General features: G+C 48.4%; 1 protein-coding gene across 3 annotated transcripts; it reads left to right on the top strand.

The window, feature by feature from the left end:
* Positions 1-1,982: 1,982 nt before the first annotated feature.
* Positions 1,983-22,207, top strand: CDC42EP5 (CDC42 effector protein 5). Of its 3 annotated transcripts, none has more exons than XM_083411680.1 (3): positions 1,983-2,294; positions 10,319-10,705; positions 16,826-22,207. In XM_083411680.1, the coding sequence occupies exon 3, from the start codon at positions 16,826-16,828 to the stop codon at positions 17,498-17,500; it is 675 nt and encodes a 224-aa protein (XP_083267806.1). In that variant the 5' UTR covers positions 1,983-2,294; positions 10,319-10,705; the 3' UTR covers positions 17,501-22,207. The 3 variants fall into 3 exon arrangements, with proteins under 3 accessions (XP_083267806.1, XP_083267807.1, XP_083267808.1); XM_083411681.1 differs by having other exon boundaries at positions 2,081-2,360; XM_083411682.1 differs by lacking the exon at positions 1,983-2,294 and adding an exon at positions 2,543-2,957.
* Positions 22,208-26,854: the final 4,647 nt, after the last annotated feature.

The raw sequence follows: 26,854 nt of genomic DNA, 5'->3' as shown, positions 1-26,854 counted from the left end.
TACAACCCATAATAGCATTTTGAGCTTTTTAGTTGACACTGAAATAAAGAACTTTATACAGTTATGAATAGCATGACGAAAGCAGATAGATATAAACGTTTCTCCATCGGTCATTGTAGTTAGTGGAACAGAGAGTCACCAAGTGGAACTGATTCGCAGTAGACTCTGAAGAAAAATAAAATATTCCTTCATATTTGATTTTGAAATTGATTTATGGAATTCACTGCTACAACATGTGGTGGTTGATGGTCAGTGGCACAGGACCAGTCTAGGCCTGTGTGATTGAATTTCTGTCTCTGGCTGTGCTGGATCAGACCAAAGGCCCGTCTAGTCCGACATCCTGTGCTCACAGGGCCCTGCCAGATCCCTGGGGGATCAAAGCCTTGCTTTTGCTGTAATAATGAATGCCTTTGTGTGTTTGCTTTGAGTAATCTGCAGCTATTTGCTCTAAGGTTGCATCTCCCACACCCACCCTGACAAGCATAGCATAAGGATTAAGGTAATTAGCTAGAAAGTTCCAGGCTGAAATTGCACTTTTGCAATCAACTTATTGGCTTTGAGGCAGGCCTTCTGCATGCTCTGACCCTGAGCTCAGATTGCACACCGATTCTCCAGCACGCCTAAAAATAAATGAAAGGACCTGAAGCATCTGTTTGGCTCACGATGCGCCCAACCCTAATGCCCGACCTTGGGAGTAATCCGATGAAATGGACTGACTGGAGACTCAGGAAAGACCAAAAGAAGCGCTTCCTCATTCAACACAAAATTATTCTGTGGAATTTCTGGTCACAAGGACCACTGTTTGAGACGGCTGAAAAGAGGGTAAGACTCTTTTAAGTATATGAGCCACATTCAAAGGCAGCATGTGACTGAATACATAATACAGAACAACTGTAGGAGAAGAAAGCTAGCACCTTCCTGCCCCCCTTCTTTGTTTTGGGGGTGCTTCCCACGGACATCTGCTTGGCCACTGTGGAAAGGATGATGCCAACATAGGAAGACCTTGGTGTGATCCCATCAACTTCAGTGGGAGCTTTCCCCCTGTGTAAATTAAAGGTGCAGGAGCCTTCAGCCCCACAACACAGGTGGGGGGTACAGTTCCCCCCCGACCCCACCCCCATGCTGGGGTTCCAATTGTTGGCAATTGGTGTTGAAAAAACAAAACAAACCCCATCTTGCACTTAAGTGTACAGATGCAGAACCAACATGCTGTGTAGTTGGGCTCTTGTGTTCTTAACCCTCCTTTACATCCCACCCCAAAACAAAACAAAAACCACCATCTGGAAGGCCTCTCCCCCCCCCCCGCGCTCCTGTCCCCCTTTCCTCAATTTCCTTCCTCCCCTCAATTTTCTTAACTCCTTCACTGTTGCTTCACACATTACAAGACCCCCCCCCCACACACACAACACTTGCATCCTGGCCGTAACCGTTTTGCTGTCAACAACCCTCGTCGTCGCTCTTGATAAAGTTTGTGAAACGAAGCACAGCGCAGTGAATGAGTGACCCTACACATGCGTGCAAAAGGGCCGCTTGCTCCCAAGCCCTGGGAGGATGCGGCTGGCCGTGCCACACTAAATAGCGCCGCAGTAGCCACGCGTCCCTGCGGCGCGCGTGTGTGACACGTGAAACTGCGCACGTGTGAAGCGGCCGCCAGTATCTGCCTTTTCTCCTCCATTATCTAGGTTCTGTTTCTTTTCTCCATCTAGTCTCTGCCCCATTCTCCCATTCCTATGCTGGGCTCCCCTCCCCTTTCCCCTTCTCACATTGCCACCAAACCCCCTCTCTCCCTCTGTTCTCCCTCTCTTCTCCTATCAGTTCTACCAATTCCTCTTTCTCTCCCCCCACTTTTCCCATCTGGAACTGATTATTCTCCCTGGGAAAGGAACTTTCAGGAAATTCCATCCTAGGGTTGGGTTAGCCGCCGGGGTGGGGGCGGGAAGGGAGAGAGGGGGGAAAAAAACCTCTTTTCCAGCATTAACTTTCTTCAGTTCTCCCACCCGCCTCCATTCTGAGTTCCGCAGTCTTTTTTCCCCCTCCGGCTACATCGTGTGTGCATCCTTTAAGGAATTCCTTTCCCAAGAGCAGCCTTTATTTTATTTTTTTAGTTATTGATCATGCAATCCTCTTCCCGAATTCGTCCTGGTATATCCCTTTAAGAAAGTGGAGCAAGGAAGGGAAAGTGGGCGCGGCGTGAGACCCGCCCGTCCCTTTTAACCTCTGGCTTGCCAGAGCTGTAAAGCGGAGTCGAGTAGCTGAGCCGAGTGGTTGGAACTTTGCTCGAGAGATGGAAAGAGGTACGACGGGTCGCCCCCCGGAGAGTTTCATGGGCCGGGACTCCTGGGTTCCTTTCTGTAAAGGGCGTGAGTAGACTCGAGAGTCCCGGGGCTCCGTTAGAAAATATAGGGGAAAGGGGCAGGGAACCCCGGATTCTCTGGGAAGGTAGTGTTGCCTAGTGGGTAAGAAGCGGGGATACTCTCTTGAAGAGCAATTGGTTTGGGAGCCAGGACTCCTAGGTTCTCTGGACTAGTGGGCTGGAACCACGGTGTGGATATTGGGGCGGTTCCTCGTCTGATCTAGGAGCCGCCAGAGACTCCTGAGTTTGTTGGAAAGGAAGCGTGGACTAGTGGTTGAAGCCACAATGACCGGAAGCCAGGAAAGGGAGTGTACAGTAGTAATGAATTAGAATCTGGTCGTGGGAACGTTTCTAGAGACCAAAGGAGACCTGCGGGCAGCCTGAGTTCTGTGCTCCCTGGGTTTGGCTGGGAGAGGAAGTGTGGATTAGAATTGCCTGTGGATGACTAACTTGTGAGCAAATGGGGTGAGCCAGGGAGAAGAGGCTGTAAACAGAAGTTAATCACACACAAAAAATCCAAAGGCAGAAGATACCTGGTTAGGAAGGAATTGATGTCAGGCAGTTGGAGGCCGGCTAGCGCTGGAGGGAACTGCATTCGGAAAAGGTACCTGCACACCTTCTGAACATGTGCATGTTCACACTTGCAGGGGAACATGAGCAAATGTGTCAAGAAGGGTCGTCCTGAAGGATCCAGTCCCTTTCAGGAAGGCTATTGGCTGTTTTGGATTGGGCTGAAAGGTTCATATATGTGTTTGTGTGTACAGTTCAGGGTTGTGTGGGTGAGCAGTGATGCACATGGCTGGTTCATACATAGGACACGTGAGTTTCTCACAGTGATGTGGGGACAGTCAGCTTCCCGAACCTTGGTTTTGTTCTGCGGAAAAATCTCCTAAGTTGATCAGTAACAATTAACAGGTGTTGGTTGCAGTACAGTGGTACCTCAGGTTACATATGCTTCAGGTTACATACGCTTCAGGTTACAGACTCCGCTAACCCAGAAATAGTGCTTCAGGTTAAGAACTTTGCTTCAGGATGAGAACAGAAATCGTCCTCTGGCGGTGCGGCAGCAGCAGGAAACTCCATTAGCTAAAGTGGTGCTTCAGGTTAAGAACAGTTTAAGGTTAAGAACTGACCTCCAGAACGAATTAAATACTTAACCCGAGGTACCACTGTATAGATATCGGGCAAGCTTGGCAGTTCTAGAGTTTTGGGCTTTGTTCACCAAATACAAGTAAATTAAACATGCTGAATTAAGTGACTGTCTAGAGCATCAGAAATTTTCCTCAGGCATGTTACCTAATTAGGCAAACTAGCCTAATTATCCAATTCGAAATTTCCCAGAAAAATCCACATCGCTGGTTGTGAAACAGTGTGCACTTGTGTGTAAAAATTCTTCAGAGTTTCGAGTTGTCTGTTATTGGGCTGACAGTGCTGTGCAGAGGTGTGGATTTTCCTGTATTCCTGCTGTGTGCATATGTAAAATCATTGATCTGCATTTGGCAAGGCCCATCCACTTTCCCTGGCGAAACCTGCTCAGTTGGGCACAAGCCTATGCCTTTGAGGATCACATGGCGCACAGCATGTTCAAAGCGTGTTCCAGGTCTCCAGGGCGCTTGGCGGGGGAAGGGTGCCGCGGATCCTCCGCTTGTTATATAAATCTGGATTCCTGTCGCTGCTGATTGAATTGCAGTCATGTGGTTCGTTGTCCCTGCTTGCCTAGTTAATTGATTTTTGTGTTTTGTTTTCGGTATTGCGGCCCCTATTGATTTATTTCTCTGTCTCTCTCTTTTAGTGCTGCTGGTGTTAATTCAGCTGTCTTTTTAAAAAATGAGGTTTACAATGTTTTGATACATGATCTGCTTTGATTCCTTATTCCTCCTTGATTCTCCGCACACACTAGACTTTGCTGTTTCCCCAGAGAAATCGGAGATCTGGCTTCTCTTCCCCTTACCGGTGGGTCTCAACCTGTGGGTCCCCAGATGCTGTTGGACTACAACTCCCATCATCCCTGACCACTGGTCATGCTGGCTAGGAATGATGGGAGTTGTAGTCCAACAACATCTGGGGACCCACAGGTTGAGAAAGGCTGCGCGGCTTAGTCAGGACCAAAGTTCCACCTAGCCCAGCATCCTGTTTTCAAGGATGCCTCCGGAACCCCATAAGCAGGTCACAAAGGCAAGAGTTGTTCCCTGTTTGTCTCCAGAGATAGCCTTCCCCTGAACGTGGAGGTTCTATTTAGCCGGCATGGCTAATGCAGCCTTTGGATTCTACTGGGAGGAGTTACACATGCTGTGCTTTAGCCTCGTGAAAGTGCTCCTGTCAGCATGAAATGCTTGCGTCAGAGGAAAGGCTATAGCTCTGCAACAGAGCACCTACTTTGCATGCAGAAGTTTCCAGGTTTGTTCCCCAACATCTTCAGGCCAGGCTGGGAATGCCCCTGTGGAAAGCCTTGGAGAGTCCCTGCCAGTCAGTGTAAACAGTTCTGAACTAGGTGGACCCATGATCTGACTCTGTATTAGGCGCTTGTGGAAGGTGAGTGAGCTATTCTACTCCCCCTTCTTAGCAGATGGGGAAGCTGAGGTCAGGAGGAAACTTGCCTTCGAGGAAACCAGTGTGTCCTTGACCGAACAGGGAGTTGAAACCAGAGCTGAGCCGCCATCTTTTTATAGCATCACCGATGTATGTCCCACATAACAGAATAGCATGAGCAAATCAAACAGGCCCCTGCCCCAAGGAGCTTGCAGTCTTGCATTAGACATGCTGTTTGTTGTGCCAGATCCGCCGCGCCTCACTGTGACTCCAAACACCTCCCTACTCATCCCAGCATCCAGCCAAACCCTTCCATCCCATCCTCATTGCTAGACCTCCTTCACATGTTAGCATTTGGCGGGTTGCTGGACTTTTGGGTCTGATCCCAGACGGGCTGCTCTTTTAACTCTCAGCAATTTCCTACAAGGAAGCCCTTTTGGTGTACAAAAGCAGGTGCGTAGGCAAAACGCTGTGTGCATAGGTGGCAGTTGTTGCAACTGAGCAGAGCTTTCTTCCACAGCTTGTTGGACCAGTCTCGAGGTGGCTCCTGGTTCCCAGTTCCTTATTTGACACTGCAGCCTGAATAAGAACAAGTTGCCAAACCCCTGCACCCCAGAATAAGCTTTGGTCATAACCTCCGTGAACAGGAGGTCCCCTCTCAGTTGTATTTACACCCTGTGTAGCTGCCGACCTCTGGAGCAATCTCTAGACGCAGGATTTCCCTGCTTCCCTTACACGAAAGCAACTTGGATAAAGTGGTTCTTGTATTTCAGAGACTAGAAGCCATTCAGAGAGTTCAGGAATTGCACCTAAATTTCTTACACACACACGGAGCGTAAGAAGATTTTGCTGGATCAGGCCAATGGCCCATCTAGTCTAGCATCCTGTTCTCACACTGTCCTCACATCACTGTTCTCACATCTCACAGATGTCTGTGGGAAGGTGGTGAGCCCAGGACCTGACTGGAGCAGCCCTTTCTCCCTTTGTGATTCCCAGTCAAAACCCAGTTTCCCTGAAACTCTTCGCTGTGGTCCAGGCCTGTGGTCTCCCTATTCCCTTTTTTATCCCATCGTGGACAGAGATCAATCAATGAGTCACATGGCAGTGCATCATTTTGCTGACGCATCAGTGTGCGGGGGTGGGGACAGAAAGGAAGCATTTCAGATAACAGCAAATTGAACAGCTAAGACCCTGATAGCAGAAACATCCATGGGCGGAAAATGCCATTGACTTTATGAAATTGGAGCAGGAGCGGTTAGGAGGCAGCGCTCTCTGCTTCTCTGATGAAGGTCCAAGTGTGCTGAAAGAGCATTCACCCCCCCTTTTTGCTTATATTTTCTAAAGGAACAAAAAGTCACGCACACGTTTCCAGTAAACTTAAGGAGAAAACTCTTAATTTGTCTTGTTGATTACTTTTTCCAGTACTCAATAAAAACTCTCCTGTCCCAGTCCCTCGTCCTCTGCCGCTGCCAAAATCTCCCATTATTTGCTCATTGTTATCTTCTGGTCATGTTACTGGCTGCTGTCACCTCCACCCCCTTAATTGACAATTCTTTATCATTCCCTCAATATTTTGCCTCGCTCAGGCTCGTGGCTGGAAAATGCCTTAATTCGTTGTTTTTTTAATCTAGTCTCATTATTGGAACAATGTTTTCTAGCCTCGTTGGACGGAAGGGAGTTTCAGACTTCTGTGCAGCGGGGTTTTCAGAAGGCCTTGAAGATCTGCCCTTTCCAATTGGCCTTCCAGGAGTGATGTTTTCTTGGTTGGGCTGCGGCCATGTTTTCCTGGCCTTCTTATTCTTGTGAGGAGATGGGCCAAGCTATTTCTGGTTTTAAAACGTCTGCGTTAACTGTTTCTTTTTCTTCTGCTCCTTCTTGGCTTTATGGCTGTAAAGCCACCTTGGATGGGCATTGTAAAAAAAAAAAAAAGCCTAAAAATATTTTCAAATAAATGACATTATTTCTAAATCAGGGGTGGGATTGAGAAGTGGGGACCAGAGTGCAGGATGTAGGCCAGATGTGGCCTGATCCTTTATGCCATTGAGCCCCCTCTGTTGGCTCCATCCTTCAAATGTAAATACAGTGGTACCTCAGGTTACATACGCTTCAGGTTATAGACTCTGCTAACCCAGAAATAGTACCTTGGGTTAAGAACTTTGCTTCAGGATGAGAACAGAAATCGTGCGGCAGCAGCGGGAGGCCCCATTAGCTAAAGCGGTACCTCAGGTTAAGAACAGTTTCAGGTTAAGAACGGACCTCCAGAACAAATTAAGTTCTTAACCCAAGGTACCACTGTAGTCCAATAAGAGAGGCTGTGTGGTGTAGTGAGTGCTGAAGTACGACCTGAGAGACGGGGGTTCAAACCCTCCACTGGGCCATGAAGCTCGCTGGGAGACCTTGGGTCAATTGCTGCCTCTCAGCCTAGCCTACCTCACAGGGTTGCTGTTGGGATTAAATGAGATGGGAGAGAACCTGGTATGCCGTCTTGAATTCCATGGGGGGGCGGGAGAAGGTGGGATATAAATGTAATAAATAAGATGACCAGCAGATTTCTCAAATCCTCTGAACACTGTTTTTTGTTTTTGTTTTTAGCCATGATTTCATTCCTAAAATCTAAATGTTAGGACTGCTAGCAAGACCAACCTCTTTAGCAAATGCTCGCCTTCTGCCTGCTGTTCTAGCTTGAAGGCAACACACACGGCCCCTTGCACTTGCAGCCTGATCTGGCCGTTGTTCTTTCTTCCACCTCAGGAATCTGCCACAATATTCTGGCGGGCTGTGTGTGTGCCCTACCCTGACATACTAGGGCATGGAGAAATACTAACTTTTTTCTTCAAGCCTTATCTGAATGATGTTGCCATTAGATGAGGAGCAAAGATGTCTGGAAGAGGAGGAGGAGAATAGCGGCCGCTGTCTCCTAGGATTGCCCTCTTGTCTCTCTCCCCCATTTTTTTTGTCTACTTCACTGTTAAACATAAGCTTTGAACCTGATGCTCATAAATAGAGATAAAAAGTTCTTGACTCTGAGATTTATCGGTATGTGCAACGACCTCCTTCACCCCTTGCGTCCCACATACGGACACAGATCTGCCTCTCGAAAGGTTGTTTTTCTTAAAGCTGACTAATCTTAGCAGGCGATCGCGCCTCCCCCTTTAAACCATTCATCTCCAAACTCCTCTCCTTTCAACCAGCCGTCCTTCTCCCAATCTTCACTTTTTGTCTGTGCCCCCATGGCTACATCCATCCATCCGCACTCTGGGAGGACTGCAGATCTCCCTCCATCTGACTGTCAGTGCATAAACTCTAAAAAGAGGATTCTTGCGGCAGAGAAGTAAGTCTGGGAGCTCTGCCTGTTGATCTTCAGCCCAGTCTTCCTTGATCCCAGTTGCATAAAGGGTATAAAGGTAAAGGGTAAAGGGACCCCTGATCATTAGGTCCAGTCACAAACGACTCTGGGGTTGCGGCACTCATCTCGCTTTATTGGCCAAGGGAGCTGGCGTACGGCTTCCGGATCATGTGGCCAGCATGACTAAGCTGCTTCTGGTGAACCAGAGCAGCGCATGGAAACGCCGTTTACCTTCCCACCGGAACGGTACCTATTTATCTACTTGCACTTTGACGTGCTTTCAAACTGCTAGGTTGGCAGGAGCTGGGACTGAGCAACGGGAGCTCACCCCATCACGGGGATTCAAACCGCCAACCTTCTGAACGGCAACTCCTAGGCTCTGTGGTTTAACCCACAGCGCCACCCACGTCCCTACCTGATGGTATACCTGATGGCAAAGGGAATGTGTTCTGCACAAAAACAAGTGCACAAAACAAGTGTGCTTCTATATTGTTGCACACTACAGAAGTTGAAAATAATCCCCTGGCTTTCTTAATAATAGTAATAATAATATCCATTCTTCACCAGCACATCTCACAACGGGTTAATGGTATTTAAAATTCAGAATTAAATGCAGCTGGAAGATTATATATAACCAGGGTTGTCTGGCTCAAAACTTGTTTTCAATGCTGATGGTCCCAGGATTCTGTGGTGATCATCAGCCACAGGTTCGTGACAAAGAGGCAAGTGCCTCTGACCTCCCATAATGCCTTGCACCGTAAAGTAACTGCATTCAAAGTTTCTGACCCTCCTCCTGGCAACACCTGGAATTAAAGAGAAGGCCGCAGGGTGCAATTTTATGGTAGGTTTGCCTCCTGTGACACAGAGTCCCTGCAAGAAGAGAGCCTGTGCTTCAGCAAGAGGAGCTGTATTGCAAGCCCTCCCCTTGCTGCTCTGCTTTTCTGCTTGCGGGGAGCCTTTTACATGGGACTTAGGAACCAGTAAGATGGAGCAATTCATCTAACCATCACATCTCTTAACACGTTCTCCCCTCATATGTATGGTTCTTGCCTATTGTTGTGTGTCAATGAAATGCACCTTAGGTGCCAAGGAAACTCTAATTACGCCGATATGCTTAGATTTTGTGATGAGCATGCTCTGCTTGATTTTGAAGGTAGTGGTTGAGTTTTTGCAAAAATTGCATCCTCTACCATCCGTGGAGCAGTTAGAATAAATTGTCTGGGCGTAAGGAGACCTTTAGGGAAGGGAAAGGTGATAATGTATATAGTATAAGAAAATGGGAATCATCAGGAAAACCAATCATGAGGGCTAGAAACCTTTTTTAAAAAATAAATAAATAAATGAATGTTGAGGTTTAAAATTATAATTGCACAGAATCCACAGCCTTGGGTTTATCTTTCTTATCCATACTCTAATGCCCCCCCCCACAGTCATGTGGTACCCCACTCCTCCATTCTTTCCAATTGCATCACCCTTCCTGATTGTCTTTTGTGTCCCTAGCCGCTCCATTATCTTTTCTGCTTGATTTTCTGTGCATAAGTTGTTGCTTCCTTAATATGGGATAGCCCCATGCCCCAATATAGCTTAGGGCATCCTTTGCCCTCTCCATCAGTCTTCTTCCATCTCTCTCCCCCCTCCCCCATCTTGCTCCCAGTTGTTCCCTTCCACATCCTCCACTTCAATTTCTCTCTTTCCATACCTCCTCGCTGTTGTTTTTTCAACATGCCACTTTTGTTTTAAAGCCACATGCTTCCTTTCTCAAATTCCCTTCTTTGCAGCCCTCTGCTCTTTCACCAATCCTCCCCAATCCGGCGCTTAGCCTGGTTTCCAAACACGCCAACCAAGTCCGGAAGTTCAGGAATGCAGTGAACTTTATAAGGCAATGGAGAGGCTTTTTGTGTTTTTCAAATTTCCTCTCCCCTCTTCTTGGGACAATATTTTTTTTGGCTCCTGGATCCCAAGCGTTCCCTCCCCCCCATTTGTGGCTTGTGTCTCCTCCCCCCCCCCACCTCTTTCTTTTCTTTGGGGCAAGCGGTGTGTTTGGTTTTGCTTGAGCTTCTGACATCTACGATTTCATCTTTCTAATGCAGGTATAAATAAATAAAATTCCGGGCCACCACCCAAGAAGGGAGGAGTGAAAGCTCGTGACGAAGAAGTGGGTGAAAGAGAGAGAGAGAGGAGTGTGAGAGGCGGACAAATGAAAGGAGAGAGAAAAGAGGAAATTTTGCTGGGGATTTCTGAGAACTGCGAGCAAACTTCCAGGACCTAGCTAGACAAAAGTGGCGACAGGATCCAACTGCAAATATCCAGGAAAGGATATACGCGTTTTGTAGCTCTGGTTCACTTGGCACTGCCTCTTGGCGGAGGCAGCGGATCGGGGCGACTACAAAAGCAGGAAGAACGACCGGGACAGTCCTGTGAGTCACCCCGAGCTGTGGGGGAAAGGAAAAGGACGTTGGAGTGTTTTCTTTGCAAAGGTGAGTTTCGCTAGCACCTGGGAGAGCTTCTAAGCAATGCTTTGTGCCGGCTGACAGCTCTCAGCCGACTGCTGCGAGTTAGAAGGCGAGAGAGTGCAGCAGGCTGTCTGGACTCCTGAGTTCCCGGAGACAGGATTGCGGGGTCAAGCAGGGAGTGGCTGCCAGACAGGGCCTTGTGGGCTCCCCCACAAGGCAGGGTGGGATTTAGCGGTTTTGAGCCAGCCAGCAGGGAAGTAGGACTCCTGGTTCCTCTAACAGAGGACTGGGGTTTAGGAGCCAAGGCACAGGAAATCTGGAAGAGGTGGGGGGAAGCTGCAGGGTTCCTGAGTTGGGTTGTGGGTCTGGGGAGTGGGCTTGAGTGAGGTGGGCATGTTTGGGTGGTTCTCTCCTCGAAAGGTGGGGTGGGTGGGTGGAGATGGTCTTCAGCCCTTGGGTGCCTCATCCCAGGAGAGAAGGGGGCGGGGAGGGAGAAGCCACCGTTTGTGTAGCAAAAGGGGTGTGTGTCTGGCAAGAGGAATGAGTGAGTGGCCATAAATCAAAGAGCGGCTGGGCTGGGAGCAGGAGAGGGTGTTGGCTGGGGCTAAAGTAAATAGGCCCCCTAGCCTGAGCTTCTTGGCATGCTCTCCACAGGCAATCAAAACTCCGGGCTTGCAGCTAAACTTCCCCTATGCCCCCTTTCTTGACCCCCCTCCTAAAGAACCCAGGAGTCCTGGCTTCCCCCCACCCCTGTAAGCCTCCAGGGTACCTGATTTGCACCCAGCCCCACATCATGCTGTAGCCCCCCATATCCCACCTCTCAGCCAGCAAACCCACACGTTCAAACACCCACGTTGGTTTCGCTGCCACCACAACAATCCAGTTAAATCCTGTCCCTTTCCAAGAAGAGCCCTGGCTCCCAAGCCCTTCACTGGCACTTTGTATTCACTTGATCACTGTTCCATTCCAGGGAACCCAGGTGTCCGGGCTAAATGGCTCTGCCCCATCACATCCCCCCCTCCCCCCGATTCCCAATCATTTCCTCAACCCCGGCCACATCTGAGCCTTTCAAAGGACTTCATTTCATTTACCAAAGGAAATTCCGTCATCGTACTCCGGGGCTCGTAACCATATCTGTCATCCGCAGAGAAGGGAAACATGGACGGGAAAGGAGGGAATAGATATCTTCTCCCAAGAGGCTGGAGCATAAGCCTCTCTGGGTTCGTGCCAGGACCATGTCAGACCCCAGCCCTTCTGGATCTCAGCTGTTCCCCATCTCTCCGTTAAGTTATTGCATGCAGAATTGATGCGTTTTAGTGTGTACGCCCAAGAGTTCACTTTTGTTGGGGGGGGGCGGTATTGTGGCATTATCCCCTGCTCTCCCCTCCCCACACCCCTTGCCTGAAATCAGCCTTGTGTAGAGAAAACTTCCCCTCCACAAACTGCCCCCCCCTTCTTATTAGCTAACTTGTCCTCACAGACTATGTTGGTCAACCGGGGCATTCATGAAAAACAAACAAGTTATAACGTTTTTCCTGCTAGTCGCCTGGAGGCGAGTCTGAATTTGACACAGGTGACCAGGCGAGCAGCTCTTGGCAAGCTGGATTCATGAATGCAATCTCTTTTATGCTTGGGAGAATACTTCTCCCACCACCCCCAAAACAAACCCGACTTCCAATGTACTATTCTGGTTGTTATATGTACGCTGTTAGTGCAAGTGTTGCTTGATAGATCTCTCCTGGGCTGCAGTTAATGACACAAACACCACAGCTCTTTCCCATCCACTGGTTACCTGCACCATTTAGTGATCTTCCGTTCTTCTGCTCTTTCAAAAGCCACCTTTTGAATTTGTCTTCCTGCTCTGCCTGTCCCAGAACTTAGCTGTCTTCATGTAAACTCTGGCTTAGAAGGAGGAGAGCATACATTTAACCAGGTTCATGTTGACCAGGCTAGGCTTCCCATCCTGCCAACTTTTCTATCTCACCCCCCAAAAAAAATATCCAGTGGAGCATTGCACTGTTGTTGCTGGCTCAGGGTTGGTGTTTATCATTTATGGCCTTCGGGGTGGGAGATACGCCAGTTCAGGCAAAGAGCACTTTGGCAGAAGTTATACGGCGGATGCAGCCACTTTGAAGCAGTGCGTTCACCAAAGCTGACTTGAACTTCAACATTGCTGAAGCTAAGCAGGGCTGGATCTGGTGGAAAGATCCACCTTGCAGCCCTGTCTAGTCTAGGCTGGGTTGTGTTCCATAAAGTCCAGTAACTGTAGTGGTAAGTAAAACATACACAGTGCATTGCTGACTTAACCTAAGCAGTGAAGCTGGGTCTCTGCCCCAAGGGTTTCACAGTATAGTCTTGACAGTGGGGAGAGGTAGCTAAGGGGACTAAGGGATGGACAGAGTCAAGAAGAGATGGCTGTGAGGGCCATGCAACCAGAGCTCAACCTTAGAGCAAGGGGGGGGGGAACCATTTCAGCTCGGGGGCCGCATTCTCTGCTATGGAGCCTTCCAGGGGCCACATGCCAGTGGTGGGCGTGGCCAGGAGAGAAAGTGGGTGGAGCCAGTTTGCCACATAACCCTCTCTTATTCTCTTTCTAGGCTGGCAACACGCATTATCAATGGCTCTCCAGCCAGGCAAAAACACAAAGGGTGTGTGTGCAAAAGAGGGCTGGTGAGGGGTGTGGCTTGGGGAGAGTCTTGAGGGCCACATAGAGAGGCCTGGAGGGCCACAATCAGCCTCTGGGCCTGAGCTGCCCTACAGACATATCTCAGTATTTATTTATTTTTTATGGAATTTACCGACCTACACAAAAACATATGTTGGTTTCCCCCCTGCTGCTTTTCCAGCAGAAAGCTGTGCCCAAAGCAGTTTGGAGCACGTAGGAAAATAAGTGAAAGAAGCAATGCATAACGAAAGAGAAACCATCAGCATATCTAACCACTTGGTATAAAAAAATAGTTGCGCCAAATATTGGCAGTTGCCTCCATAGTTGAGGGATGCATTTCTGAGGCATGACGGAGAACCAGCATTTTATCTCCGTGTTGGTGGAACTGAGTGAGCGGGCAAGATTCAGAACCATTAGACTTTGCCTGTTATTGTAGATTTTTAATGCACATTTCGGGGGTTTTTAAAAGTGAAATTTCCCTTGTACAGAAAGGGCTCAGTCCTTCCCCATTCCAGGTTTTTTTGGTACCTGAAGAGTTAAGAGCTGGCTAGGAGATTGGCAGCCAGCTACCTTCCTGTGTTCTGCTGGAAGGGTGTGGTGTTGAGTGGCTGAGAGGAAGGGATGCTGGCAGCCAGGACTCCTGGGTTCTTTTCTCTCCTTGCCTCCTAATGTGTTTGGGTTTCTCTTTCTCTCCCACCTGTGCTGACTCGACTCTCCCTCCCTGCCCTTTTTTCCACTTCTGTCAGCGCTTTCTGATCTTCGGAGCTTGCCGGCTTCCTTCTAACTTGGCCTCCACCTCCTCCGTGTTGTCCTCCTTCTCCTCCCCTCCCCAGTACTTGCCCAGACTATGTCTCCTACCCCCAGCGCAGCTGCTGCGTTGTTCCCCATTAAAGCATGAATCATCCCCGGCTCTTAGATCATCACACCTGAGATCATCACATGCAATAGGCAGGCAGCACCCAGGAGTCCCACCTTGTATCTCAAAAGCACCATCCGTGTCAGGGCCAGCCCAATACATTTTGACACCTGAGGCGGACCACAATATAGCTCCCCCCTCCCTGCCATGGAAGAAGGGGGTTAAGGGACACAGGTGGAGCTGTGGGTTAAACCACAGCGCCTAGGACTTGCCAATCAGAAGGTTGATGGTTCGAATCCCCACAATGGGCTGAGCCTCCAGTTACTCGGTCCCTGCTCCTGCCAACCCAGCAGTTTGAAGTACAAGTAGATAAATAGGTACCGCTCCAGCGGGAAGGTAAACGGCGTTTCCGTGCACTGCTCTGGTTCGCCAGAAGCGGCTTAGTCATGCTGGCTACATGACCCAGAAGCTGTACGCCAGCTCCCTTGGCCAATAAAGCGAGATGAGTACTGCAACCCCAGAGTCGTCCACAACTGGACCTAACGGTCAGGGGTCCCTTTACCTTTACCTTACATTGAGAACGGGGGGGGGGGGGGAGGGGGGGAGAGAAGGATCAGTGTCAGGATTTGCTCCCCCAGTGAACACTGCCACTCATGGGTGAGCCAGCCCTTCTTTACAATTTTATTTGATTTTACCAGTATAAAATTATAACAATCCAAATGCTTATCCATATATAGAGATTACTCTGAATCTCAAGACTTGCCCCCACCCCCTTCATGGGTGCTATTGTCAGCATTTACAACTGCATATTATTCGATAATCTACATTTTATATCAATCCATACTATCCATAATATTTGTTACATTACAAGCGAGATTAAAATTCTGCTAATGTTTTCCTCTGCTTGCAATGGTCTCTTAAATAGATTATGAATTTCCCCCATTCCTTTTTAAAGATTTTGTCCTCTTGGTTCCTGAGCTTTACGGTCAGCTTTGCCATTTCCTCTTAGTCCATCAGCTTAGCTTGCCATTCCTCCCTGATGGGGACCCTTTCTTCTTTCCAAATCTGGGCTAGTAGCACATGGGTGAGCCAGCCTTGATCCATGTGTCTGGCACAGTACAGAGTACAAAAAAAGGTGTTTCCTCTGAGGCACTTAAAAGTTGGACAAGAGGGAGATTGAGGTTGGGGTAAACAAGGGAGAGAATGTGTTCCTTTCAGCTACCCACTCTGGGGCTCGGTCCCCAGGCTGCACTGATTTCTCCCTTGCTTAAATCTGTGGTGTCCCGATGATCCCATTATCTTCAGCTGTGATCCTAACTAAACCCCACTAGGCTTTCACTTCTCGGCCTCTTGGTTAAGATCAAGTGTAGTAGCCAAAGATTTCCAGTCCCTGTCTTTTCCATTTTAGCAGTCCCCACCAGGCCCGGATTTAGGTTTGATGAGTCCCTAAGCTACTAAAGGTAATGGGGCCCTTTATATGTCCAGCTGTCCTTTGTCAATAACAAATTGTCGCTGTTTTTTTTTTTGTGTGTTGAATATATGCTATATGGTAATTTATGGGCCTAATAGGTATCTAAAGCCATTTGGACATGTTGTCATGCAACCAGGCCATGCAGAATGTAGGCACCCTATATATAGAAATGAGCAAACCAGTGGTATTTTAGGGAGCAGGCGAGCAGGCGGGGCCCATTACTTACATCATAGGAGCCTACACAACACAAAACACTGTTGCTGTTATGTGGGTTTTATTTTATTTGTTTTCTATCTTATATTTTGGAAATGTACATCCAGGTTTCTTTTTCCTTTAATTTTTTTGGGGGACCCCCAAGAGAGTGAGGCCCTAAGCTATAACTTGTTTAGCTTATACGTAAATCCAGCACTTGTTTTCACCCTTTTCCTCCATGCTCCACACCCCCAACCTTCTCCTTCTCTTAAGGAACCCAGGAGTCCTGAGTCCTAGCTCCCATGGCAACCTAGGCGTTCCTTGTTCTAGGAACGGGTTGAACAAGTTGCTGTCCTCTGGACTGCAGGAGTGGGAGCTCAGCACCCTACGCTGGGGCAGGAACAGTTCCTGCTGTCACTCATCCCAGGCTCTGCTTCTGAAATCTCAGCCAGGAACTGGGGAAGGAGCCTCTGGTCTCTACCCTTAGTGCCAGTGGAGTGAAGTGTATTGATCAAGGATACAGACCTGGGTTTAAACCTCTACTTGGTAATAGCCTCAGAATAAGTAGCAAATTCTCTGTGTAGCCTACCTTGCAGGGTTGTTGTGCAAATAAACTGGGGTAGCCCTCCATTGAGCTCCTTGGAAGGAGGGGCAGGATACAAATCTGTCAGAGATGAGGCAGCCGCCAAGACAACCGCGAATTCTATATAGTTTTTAAAATAATGATTATTGGGGGGGGGAGAGAATGAAAAGGGGGTTTCAGTGTGTGTCTCCACAAAGCCCTGTATGGTAGGCTACTGTATGGTAGGCTATTGTTTCCATTTTGTGGCTGGGGACCACGATGGGCGAGTGAGTTGCCTAAGGTCAAGTGAGGACTATGCTGGCTCTGTTGGGAAGCTTCCAGCCCTCTCGCCTTTTCACACATTTCTCTTTCTCTCCTCTCCCCACCCCACCCCCCAGATGCCCATCCTCAAGCAGTCCCCTGTCTCCCACTCCAAGAAGCGGCCACGTTTGGACCGGGCCATGATCAGCGCCCCCTTGGGTGATTTCCGGCACACGATGCACATCGGCCGTGGGGGAGATGCTTTTGGCGACACGTCTTTCCTCAGCAACCACGGAGGCTCCAAGGCCAACGGGCTGCCTCCCGATGTGTCCCCTGGGGCCTTCTCTAGCCCTGGAGATGCCCGCTTTGAACTGTTGTCTCCCCCCGGGAGCGGGAACGGCGTAGTTCAGAGCCCGGCGACGTCGACCCCGGATGGCAGCTTCGTGGCCCTGCAGACCCCGGAGAAGGCAGAGCGGCAGAAGCCCTCTAACGGAAGGGACTGGGACCTGCCCCAGAAGTTCCCCTTGGAGAGCCCCACATTGGAACATGCCGAATCCCTCCTGTCTTTCCAGTTGGACTTGGGGCCTTCCATCTTGGACGATGTGTTGGGAGTGATGGACAAAGACTGGGACAGCATCAGAGGGCAGGAACAGGAACCGCTGAGGGTCGAAAGCTCCAGCCCAAAGGGGCACCTCCATCGCGGTGGTGAAGAAGACGAGGAGGAGGAGCAGGAGGAGGAAGAAGAGGAGGAGGAGGACGAAGGGCAGGGCTACAGTTTTGAGGATGAGCAGGATGAAGAGATTGGACTATAGGAAAGAAGAAGGGTGGTATTGGTTTTGATCGCTTTGGTTTCTCTAGCTGCCCCCCACCCCAGCACTCCTCTTGCCCTCTTTTTGGCAGAATTTCTCAGCCCCTCTGATGTGAGTTGGTCTATGGGCCAAATGTTGTCTGCAGATGACTGCTGGTTGACCCATCCCAAAGAGCCATTGATCTCAAATCTCTCACGGTTGCGTTCAAGAGGAAAATGGACAGGGGCAGGCAGGCAGGCTGCACCTCCAGTGTGATTCTTGCTGTCTCCCTTCTAAAAGCACTGTGCAACTGAGAAACGCACACACTGACCAATTCTTGTACTCTCCCTAGGCATGGGATGATACAGAGATTTTGATGCACTAAAAAAATGCATCTTGGTTATAAGGCGTCTCAGAATCCAAGGTTGTGCACCACTGATACCATCTTTGTCTCGCCTTCCACTTCTCTGTTGTTTTAGGCAACCCTCCATCAGGCTACCTTGCCAAGGACGATTCCATCTCCTGCGCTTGTACTGTTGGTTTCTGTCTCTAAACCTGAAACTGTTTTTTGAGAGTGCTGGAAGGACAGGCAGGTTGGAAATAAATTGGCATGTTTATGGAAGGGTGGAGGGAATGAGGATGCACAGATATTCTGATGTACCTGTCCAGCTATTTAGCCAATAATTATATTGTTCTATTACCCCGCTAGCATATTTAGCAGTGTGAAGTTATCCCTGTTTATTTGCTGCCCACCATTTGCTTTCCATCTCATCCACTCCTTGACCCTGGTGCTTTTCTGTCTGTCCAGATACCCATTCACTGGCTACTTCTTTCTCTTCATTCAGTACATCAGTGTATCTGTATATCCAGCAGCAGCAGGACTGACAAAACTGCAAAGCCTCCCTGATATTGGGGAGAGTGAAGAGGCTGCTTCAGGCAGCAGATGCTGAGAGACAGAAGCTGCAGGCCTTGGCTATTCCTCCTGAGCCAGCAGACATCCCCCCCCCCCTGTGTTGCCACGTGACCTGCCCTGAGCGCCTTAATCTGGCTTGTTCCCTTGGGGGGTGGTGAAGGATCCCATCTCATCATCAGCACTGAAGTAGAAATGAACTGCAAGTCAAGTTGGGGTGGAGTGGAGCCGCCATCTTTGCCTCAGCAAAGGAAGACAATGTAGGGCAAGGCTTCCCAAACTTGGGTTCTCTAGCTGTTTTTTTGGGCTACAACTCCCATCATCCCTAGCTAGCAGGACCAGTGTTCAGGGATGATGGGAACTGTAGTCCAAAAAGAAGCTGGAGACCCAAGTTTGGGAAACTCTGATGTAGGGGAAGGAAGACAATGGAAGCTTTTGGAGAGGAGGTTGAGGGCAACGAGTCTGCTGTTTAAGGTGAAAGAAAGCAGAGGAGCTTTCTCACCTCCCGTCTCAAAGGGCCAGTCAAGAGATTATGGGATGGATGAAGGAAAGAGGAATGACTTGGGCGTAAGGTGAACTGATGGTTGAGCAAAAGTGTAAACAATTTACAGTTCTTGGAATTGTTGGGCAATTCACTTAGTCACTGATGGTGGCTGTAACAATTGCCTGCAGGCAACTAAGCAGAAATGAGTTTCTGATGGTAAGAAAGGTGTGGGTTCCCAGCCCCCCACCCCACCCCATTCTTCAGTCGACCAAAGTACCAAAATGACTAACAAAGACACATGTGGGAAAGTGTGTTTACATTCTCTGTGTATATCTCTGCACGCGCACACGTCTCATTAGTAGCTTTTTGTAAACCTATTTGCCAATGGCCAAACTGGGAAATGCACAACTGAAAAAATAGCACACAATCTTTTATTTTTTATTTTTTTCGGTTGTTGCCGTTTAAAGCTATAATGGGGTCAGGGTTGCATCAACAGATCACCTCTCAATCCAACATGAACTGGACAGCCTTCTAAATTAGGTGCTTTAAAAGCTGGATACAATTTAGTGGGTTAGAGAGGATAATAACTGGAGGGGAATCTACTGGCTGATACTGACAGACCTTATTTTAAAAATTCAAAAATCCCACAACAAATCAAAAGGCCAGATCCCCAACCATCCCCTAATCATCTGTCCTTTCATCCCTCTGTTAAAAATAACATTCTTATAGATGTTCTTGCCTTCCTAAACTCTCCTGCATGGATATTGTTGGCAGAAATCTGTTTTAATTTGTGTCTTGTGTCTTGTCTCCTGAGCACAATATCAGCTGGTCTGTGGTGAGAAGTTAAGCTACCCCTTCACCAAATCATCAGTTGTCTCTCTTGTTCTATCTTTCCCACGTCTTCCTCTGGTGCCAACGGCGACCTTTTCTTCGTAAGCTTGCTAATCCATCATCAAACTCCTGTTACAGTGAGATAAATAACGCAGCAAGACAGCTTTAAGAGCTGGGAAACGATTGCTTTTTTATTTCCCTAGGTGCTTGCGGGTGTTTGTTTCTTACTTACGCTCTGTGTAACTTTTGCCAGATTCGTTAATCACAGTTGAAAAGGTGTAACTGGATTGTACGGTGCCCTTCTATGCAGAGTTCTTAACCTGCTGGGACAAAATTGGTAGTTTGCATTGCCCCAATGGGATTTTGCCGCTTCTTAATCTCCCCACATAATGGGGACAAGGCTCCACTGTGTCAGTAAGAAAACTGGATGGTGGTGGCTTGTACGTTCTCACTGTCAACTCTGGGGCTAATAGCTCGTATCTCTGGATGGCCCCCTCTTCGGGTGACATTTTTTCCTACACAGATCTCTGTGCTCTTGTTAGTGAAATGGTGATTTTGAAAGAAGTAGGAATAGGTGGGCTGTTCTTTAATGTTACCACCATGAACTGCACTTGTTATGGCGTTTTCTTGCCATGTGCGGTGATAAGATTTGCTTTTTAATGTATACAGCAGACCTACAACATATTCCGGGGATCGTGCATAAACCGAAATTCACACATAGTCAAAACACATTGGGTGCAATAGCAGGTGGAATTGCCAAAGTTCCCCCCAAGTGCATAAAAGAAAGGGGGGGAGCAAGTTAAATGTGCATAAGTTGCAGGTCTAGTGTACTGCATCTCCCAGCAAGGAGCTACTTTAAAAGGGGAAGGGATGATTGTGAGGCTGGGGCCCATTGCCAGATAATTGGTGTGTAACATGGACTTGGGGAACCTAGAGCTATCCAAGTCTCTCCATCTGGGAAAGGAGGGGAGGTTTTAATATGTTAAGGAGCTCAAAGGAATTCAGTTGAGTTTCCCAGAAACTGAGTAGAGTCGAGTCGGTAGGGAGGGAAGCTCCGATCCCCTAGAATGTCTAGACAGAGAAGTGCAATTTCTGGTCCACCAGATGTTAGGACTCTGGCATCATGGCCAATGGCCAGAGAAAATGGGAGTTGTAGTTCAGTAACATCTGGAGGGCCGCCAGTTCCCACTCAGTCTAAAACACTCAGTCTCTGCTGGAGTTGTTTTGGGGTGACGAGGTAGAGGACTCATAATCAGTCCCTCAAGCTCCACCTCCTGCTTCTCTTGAAAATCTTAGCCATATAATGCCCCACAGTGGCCACCTAGAACCAGAATCTGAGGTCTGTCACAGAAAGCAGAGGGTAGAATCCCCATGACCCTCTATAATGAGCTCTGACTGCTTGGGTTTGCTGGGTGCAATCTGCAGCCGCCATTTATGGGGGCTGCTCAGACACATTGGTCTTCAGTGAATATGCACTGGGACCCAAAAGAGCAGTGGGTTGCTGGAGGAGGAGGAGGCAAGTAGAAAGATGGGTGGGGTGGAAAAGAAGGGGGAGAGAGGGGGGAAGTATATCTACGCTACCATCTAATAAATTTATTCCAAAGCTTGTTTCACTTTAATAGCTTCCCCACTCCCCAATCCTGGCAACTGTAATAAAGTGTTGATTGATTGTTGTTTTGTGTGGGGGGGGGGGGAATAACTTCTGTAGGACTTCTCTACCCAACACCATGTACACCACAACTCCCAGGGGCTCCCTGGGGAAAAGGAATTACTGTTAAACCACCCTATCTGCAATGTGGATTTGCTCCAGAGAGAGGAGGGGGGGGGTCGTGCACATCCTGAAAATTGCGCAGGACAAAGCGAAAGCTGGGACCAGAGTTGGAGAAGGTTGTGGTTGTAGGAGACTGAGGAGCCTTTTAATTGGAGAGCTGGAATTCCTGTGGATTCCTTCTCCGAAGGGAGTGGACAGTTCATTGGTTTTAAAATATATTTCCTGTTTTATGCCTTAACTTATTGCGTAACCTCAAGTTGTTGTCCTCTCTCACTGTGGACTCTCTCTCTTTTTTAAAAAAAGGGAAATGTGAAAAATGATTTCCTGCAGTGACCGTGTGTCTCTGAATATATATGTCATTCCAAGCATGCATGAACAAGGTCCAGCCACAGACTGCAAGAGAGATGAGGGCTGGACTCTGATCTCTGTTCCCTTTGGGAGGGCAAAAGCTTTCGTTGTTATTCTCATTTATTCACCCCACCCCCCCAGATCTAAGCCTAGGTCATAGATGTTGCTGCCTTTTTGCAATCCCTTTGATCAAGGCAGCAAGAGGGTTCTATATGTACATTTATTATTTTATAATAGCTCATTTTATGGATTCCTGTGTAAGAAAATGTCTATGTAGCATCTCCCCCTTCTCAAAATCATGTTAATTTTGATCCTACGTAGCAGAATATTTGTACAGCGACCAAAGTGTTTGATATCTCTTGTAATTAAAAGCAAACTAGTTTCGGATATTTTTCTCAGTCCTTCCCTCAATCCCTCTTCACGATCACAGTTCCCTACAGCACTGGTTGTTGGTTGGTCAATGTGGGTTGGGTCCAGCACAGCAAGTTGATTCACTAAATTTTAATACCTTACTATATATATATTTGTAAACTCCTTCGAGATTCTCTTACAACCAAGCGGTATATAAATTTTGTTAAACAAATAGATAGCATTTCCATGGGGATTGCATCAACTGCTGTTTGCCGGCGCAATCCAATGTGGGTTGCCTACCAATGGGCGTATCCAGACAATTACAGCTGATCCAGTTAATTACTGTGCTTCCATTTTAGTTATCTATGCATATACGCCCTTAGCTGCAGCATTTAGCCATTGCAAAAATTGATTAGATCTCATTGTTCAAATGAGATCTAACCCTTTCACTGAAAGAATATATGGCTCTGCCTTAGGCTGACCCAGATTGGTGTTCCATCTCGTCCAAATCTCTCTACCCTAAGTGGCACCTGTGCTCCAAGGCCTCAGGAGGAGAGGGGTCTTTCTCTAGCCTGTTACACCCCCCCAAAGAAAACTCCTTTTTAAACTGGTGACATCAAGGAGTGAACCTGGAACCCTATGGGGATGTAGAGCTGGAGCTCTGGCAGCGAGTTAATGTTATTGCTCCCATCTTTGCCAGCCATCTTCTTCCTTAGGTCTAGCATGGCACACAGGGTATTTTGCCCCACTTTATCTCTTGTCTTCCGTCTGTTCGCAAGGCAAGGTGATATGTTGAGGACTCGGAAGTGGGAAGACTTAGGAGTCTTCGAAAGCGTCTACAGTGATCTTCAGTTGTGCAACCTTATCTAAATTGGAGCGCTATCTGAACATGCATGGCAGGAAGGTTTGTTTTGTTTTGTTTTAATGCATTTTACTCAGGGGCAACGTGCCTCTTAATTAACATTTCCTCCTGTTTCATCTTGGCGCTGCCATCCTGCAGCATCTTAGAAGTGTTCTTTAGGAAGAGTTAAGCAGAACTGGTGGCAAAGAGAGTAAAAGATAAAAGGACCCCTGACCATTAGGTCCAGTCGTGGCCAACTCTGGGGTTGCGGCGCTCATCTCGCTTTACTGGCTGAGGGAGCCGGCGTACAGCTTCCGGGTCCTGTGGCCAGCATGACTAAGCCGCTTCTGGCCAACCAGAGCAGCGCACGGAAACGCCGTTTACCTTCCCGCCGGAGCGGTACCTATTTATCTACTTGCACTTTGCTTTCGAACTGCTAGGTTGGCAGGAGCTGGGACCGAGCAATGGGATCTCACCCCGTCGCGGGGATTCGAACCGCCGACCTTCTGATCGGTAAGCCCTAGGCTCTGTGGTTTAACCCACAGCGCCACCTGCATCCCTTGGCAGAGAGAGAGAGAGAGCTGTAAAAAAAGAACTTATTCAGAAAAATATAGCAAAAAAAGCCAGTTCTATCTCTTTGTCACATGTTGGTGTGACCAAGGAAGCAAACACAATGTAGGGCTAGGCATATAGGAAAAGACAGTTCTCAGTAGTGTTTGTTTCGGTTCTATTGTAGGAAGTAGAAGTGCTGAAACAGAGAGAGAGAGAGAGCGTGCGCACATGGCACAAATCTATGGGGCTAAAGGCAGTTGAGGCCACCAACTGGTTGAAGCTACAGCAGGTTTGGGACTCTTAAGTGCCTGGATGGGTGGCCAGCCGGAAACCACCTTGGGTTTCATGACAGAAGAAAGGCAGGATATGCACGTATGAAGATAAAGAAAACCTGTTTTCTCAGCACTGAACCAGATCACCAGAGGCATGTTAAACCCCCTCTTCCCTCTGCCAGGGATACCTTTTTACTTTTCTCTCCCATAGGAGAGGATGTGCTGCACTGGGGGGGGGCATTGGGGCATAGTCCTCATGCAATGCGTATGGTATACCGCAGAGCTACACCCCCCAGATAAGCACAGTTTAAAGATAAATACTCTTAAGAAGGCAGAGCAGGGACCTTGCAGTTCCCAAACACACAGGATCAGGGTGCCACAGTCTTCCCCACTATTGTATTTCTATTTAACTTAACAGTCGTTTCTAGTCTTTCATCTGTGTACATATAAATCAGCATACACATTTTTTTAAAAAATGCAAATATGCCAACTTTTCCCTCTTTTTGTCAGGGGGAGGCTATGTGTGAGTGGCCACTTAACTCCTGTCTGTTTCTCATTCCACTTTGCTGGCCTAACAGAAATATTTACATGTTTACCACACAGATATTTATATCTTCATCTTAATGTTTCTGGAATCTGGGCATATCAAGTTATCATCTGGGGCATAAAACCCCTGCAAGCGTTTCTTCCCCCCCAGCAGTAACAATCCACATTTATTTATTATTTAGAAAACAATTTGCTGCCCTGTCATTACTCCCTGAGACGGCTGCCAGGATGCTTTCAAATAAGAAGACGAAGTCGTCTAGAACGCTTATTGCAAGTTTTGCGAGGGGCCAAGTTTTGCATTGAGCCCAGCAAAACGGGGCACCCTCTCCAGCTTGCTGACGCTGCGTTTTAGCTTTTGCCACAGACCAAGGAAAGCCAGAGGCTCTTATTTTCCAGCAATGGGGACCGGATCAAAGTGAACGCATTTGTGGACAATGCTCCCTACCCCCATCCCCCTCCTCCTCGCCCCCCAGTAGACTCCAGCTGTAACACATCTCTGGAGCCTTATCTAGGACTCTGGTGCCTCTGTTTGCTGGACGATCCCAGCTGTGAATTTCCTGCCAGGGGATAAACAGATCAGGGGCCCTCGCTGACACAATCCAGGCCTGACAGGATAAAGGAAACCATTGCAAAGGCAACTTGTGAAACACACCAGCTGGGAGATACATGGATGGGAGTCCAGCCGTCAAATTCCCTCTTCACACAGCCCTTCTCCAGTTGGTGGAAGTCTCTGACCCTGGACTCAAAAATGCCTTACAGAAAATGTGTTTGCATTTTCCTCTAGAGGGTACAGATGCAGCCCCTGATGCAGAATCCACACCATACATTAAAAAAAACACTATAATGCCATAAGGGATATGGAGGGACGGGGCTCTAGTTTGCTAAAAGTGCTTGGAAGGAACTGTAGCTTCATTGACAGCAAAATGATTGGGAGTTGTCTGCTCTGTGGTGGGTAGACTACAGTCCCCAAGGTTTTTTAGGGAGGATGTCCTTTGATGGATGGTGCATACAAAGCCGCCTCCTGTCTGATGAGTTCTACACTGGCAACCCTAAAACCAAGGAGGAAGTTGGTAGGCAGTGTCACCCCTTGGACTGGTTGAGATGGGCAGGGCAGGGTCTCACTTGCCCTAGGGAAGCAGCCTCCACTGTCTGGTTAAATGAAGCACTAGCGCGCCCCCTCTGCCCTGCCCCACTGCACACTAATTCTACTCATGTAGCCCATTGCATTATCTATTGCACTTTGGTTACTGCATCCAGCTGCCATTCAGGCATTGGTAATTTAAACTGGTTGATCTGCATGGTTACATACAGCTGCCTGGCAGGCTGCTAAACACAGGCCTGCAACAGGGTTTCTCCTAGTCTGTAAGTAAGGAGTGGGAAGGCAGGGATGGGAACCTGCAGTCCTAGCCCTGATTTCATGCATGTGGCAAGGGGAGGGTGGCAGAGAAAAAATGGGTGGAGAAAGACGGGGAAAGGGTGCATTCTCCCCCCACTTGGCTTGGATCCTGGTTGCTGCCAGCATGCAGCCATGGCAGATTACCCTGAGTGAGTGTGGCTCTTGACAGGGAAGTGGCGCGGGGGGGGGGGGGGGACATTCAGTTAATGCCCTGCACCTGCAGACAAAACTCACACCACCCAAATACTGAATGGGTTCAGTTCTCTAGGACAGGGCACAGCAGGAGCAGGTGGGACCCAGTGTGCTTCACTTCCTTGCGAGTCACGTTAATTCATCTTAATTAATCCGGAATACGTGCCACTTCCAGCTCTGGGGCTAGAAAGCACTAATGCAGATTTTAGCCTCCGCTCTTCACCAAACAAAAGCGGGCACAGAGATTGGCATGGTTCAAGATTGGCATAAGGCGACCAGGTGACAAATCGGGTGTACAATGTAGAAGCGGGTTATTCTTGCCCCACATCCTCCGCGACAGGCCCCCCAACTCACCCAGTAGTGGACAGCATATGCAATGGAAGCGTCGGCGGCATCGCACAACTGCTCTAGGGTGGCGCCATTTTGTCTTAAGATGACGGTTGCTCCAATTAACTGCACCTGTGTGTTGAGGGAGGAAGGACTGGCCCTGTCCAACAGGCAGTAATAATAATAATAAATAAAATTTTATTTACCGGTATATCCCGTCCTCCCCAGTTGAAGCCGGGCTCAGAGTAGAAGTGGCCAAAGGGCCTACGGGGCAGCAAAACAATGCCATCTCCCCCTGGCAGCCCAGGCTCAAAAATACTCCTGGCTAATGGGGAAATCTTTCGAGATGGAACAGAGGTCCCCTCCTGGCCTTGATAGTGCAGGTTCTGAGTACAGATGGGACTCCCTTTGCTCCTAGTTTCCCCCAGTCACTTCCCCTTTCCCCTCACATAAACCCCTCACGTAACCAAAGAAAAGGATCCCTGAGGAAAGGAGGAGTGGCAGCCGGGAAAATCCCTAAAGAGGAAATGCAGCTAATTACAGCAAAATGGGAGCAG

Source organism: Podarcis tiliguerta (genome assembly GCF_965153285.1).
Source record: "Podarcis tiliguerta genome assembly, chromosome: 13".
Lineage (NCBI taxonomy): Eukaryota > Metazoa > Chordata > Lepidosauria > Squamata > Lacertidae > Podarcis > Podarcis tiliguerta.
This window is presented reverse-complemented; position numbering and strand designations above follow the sequence as displayed.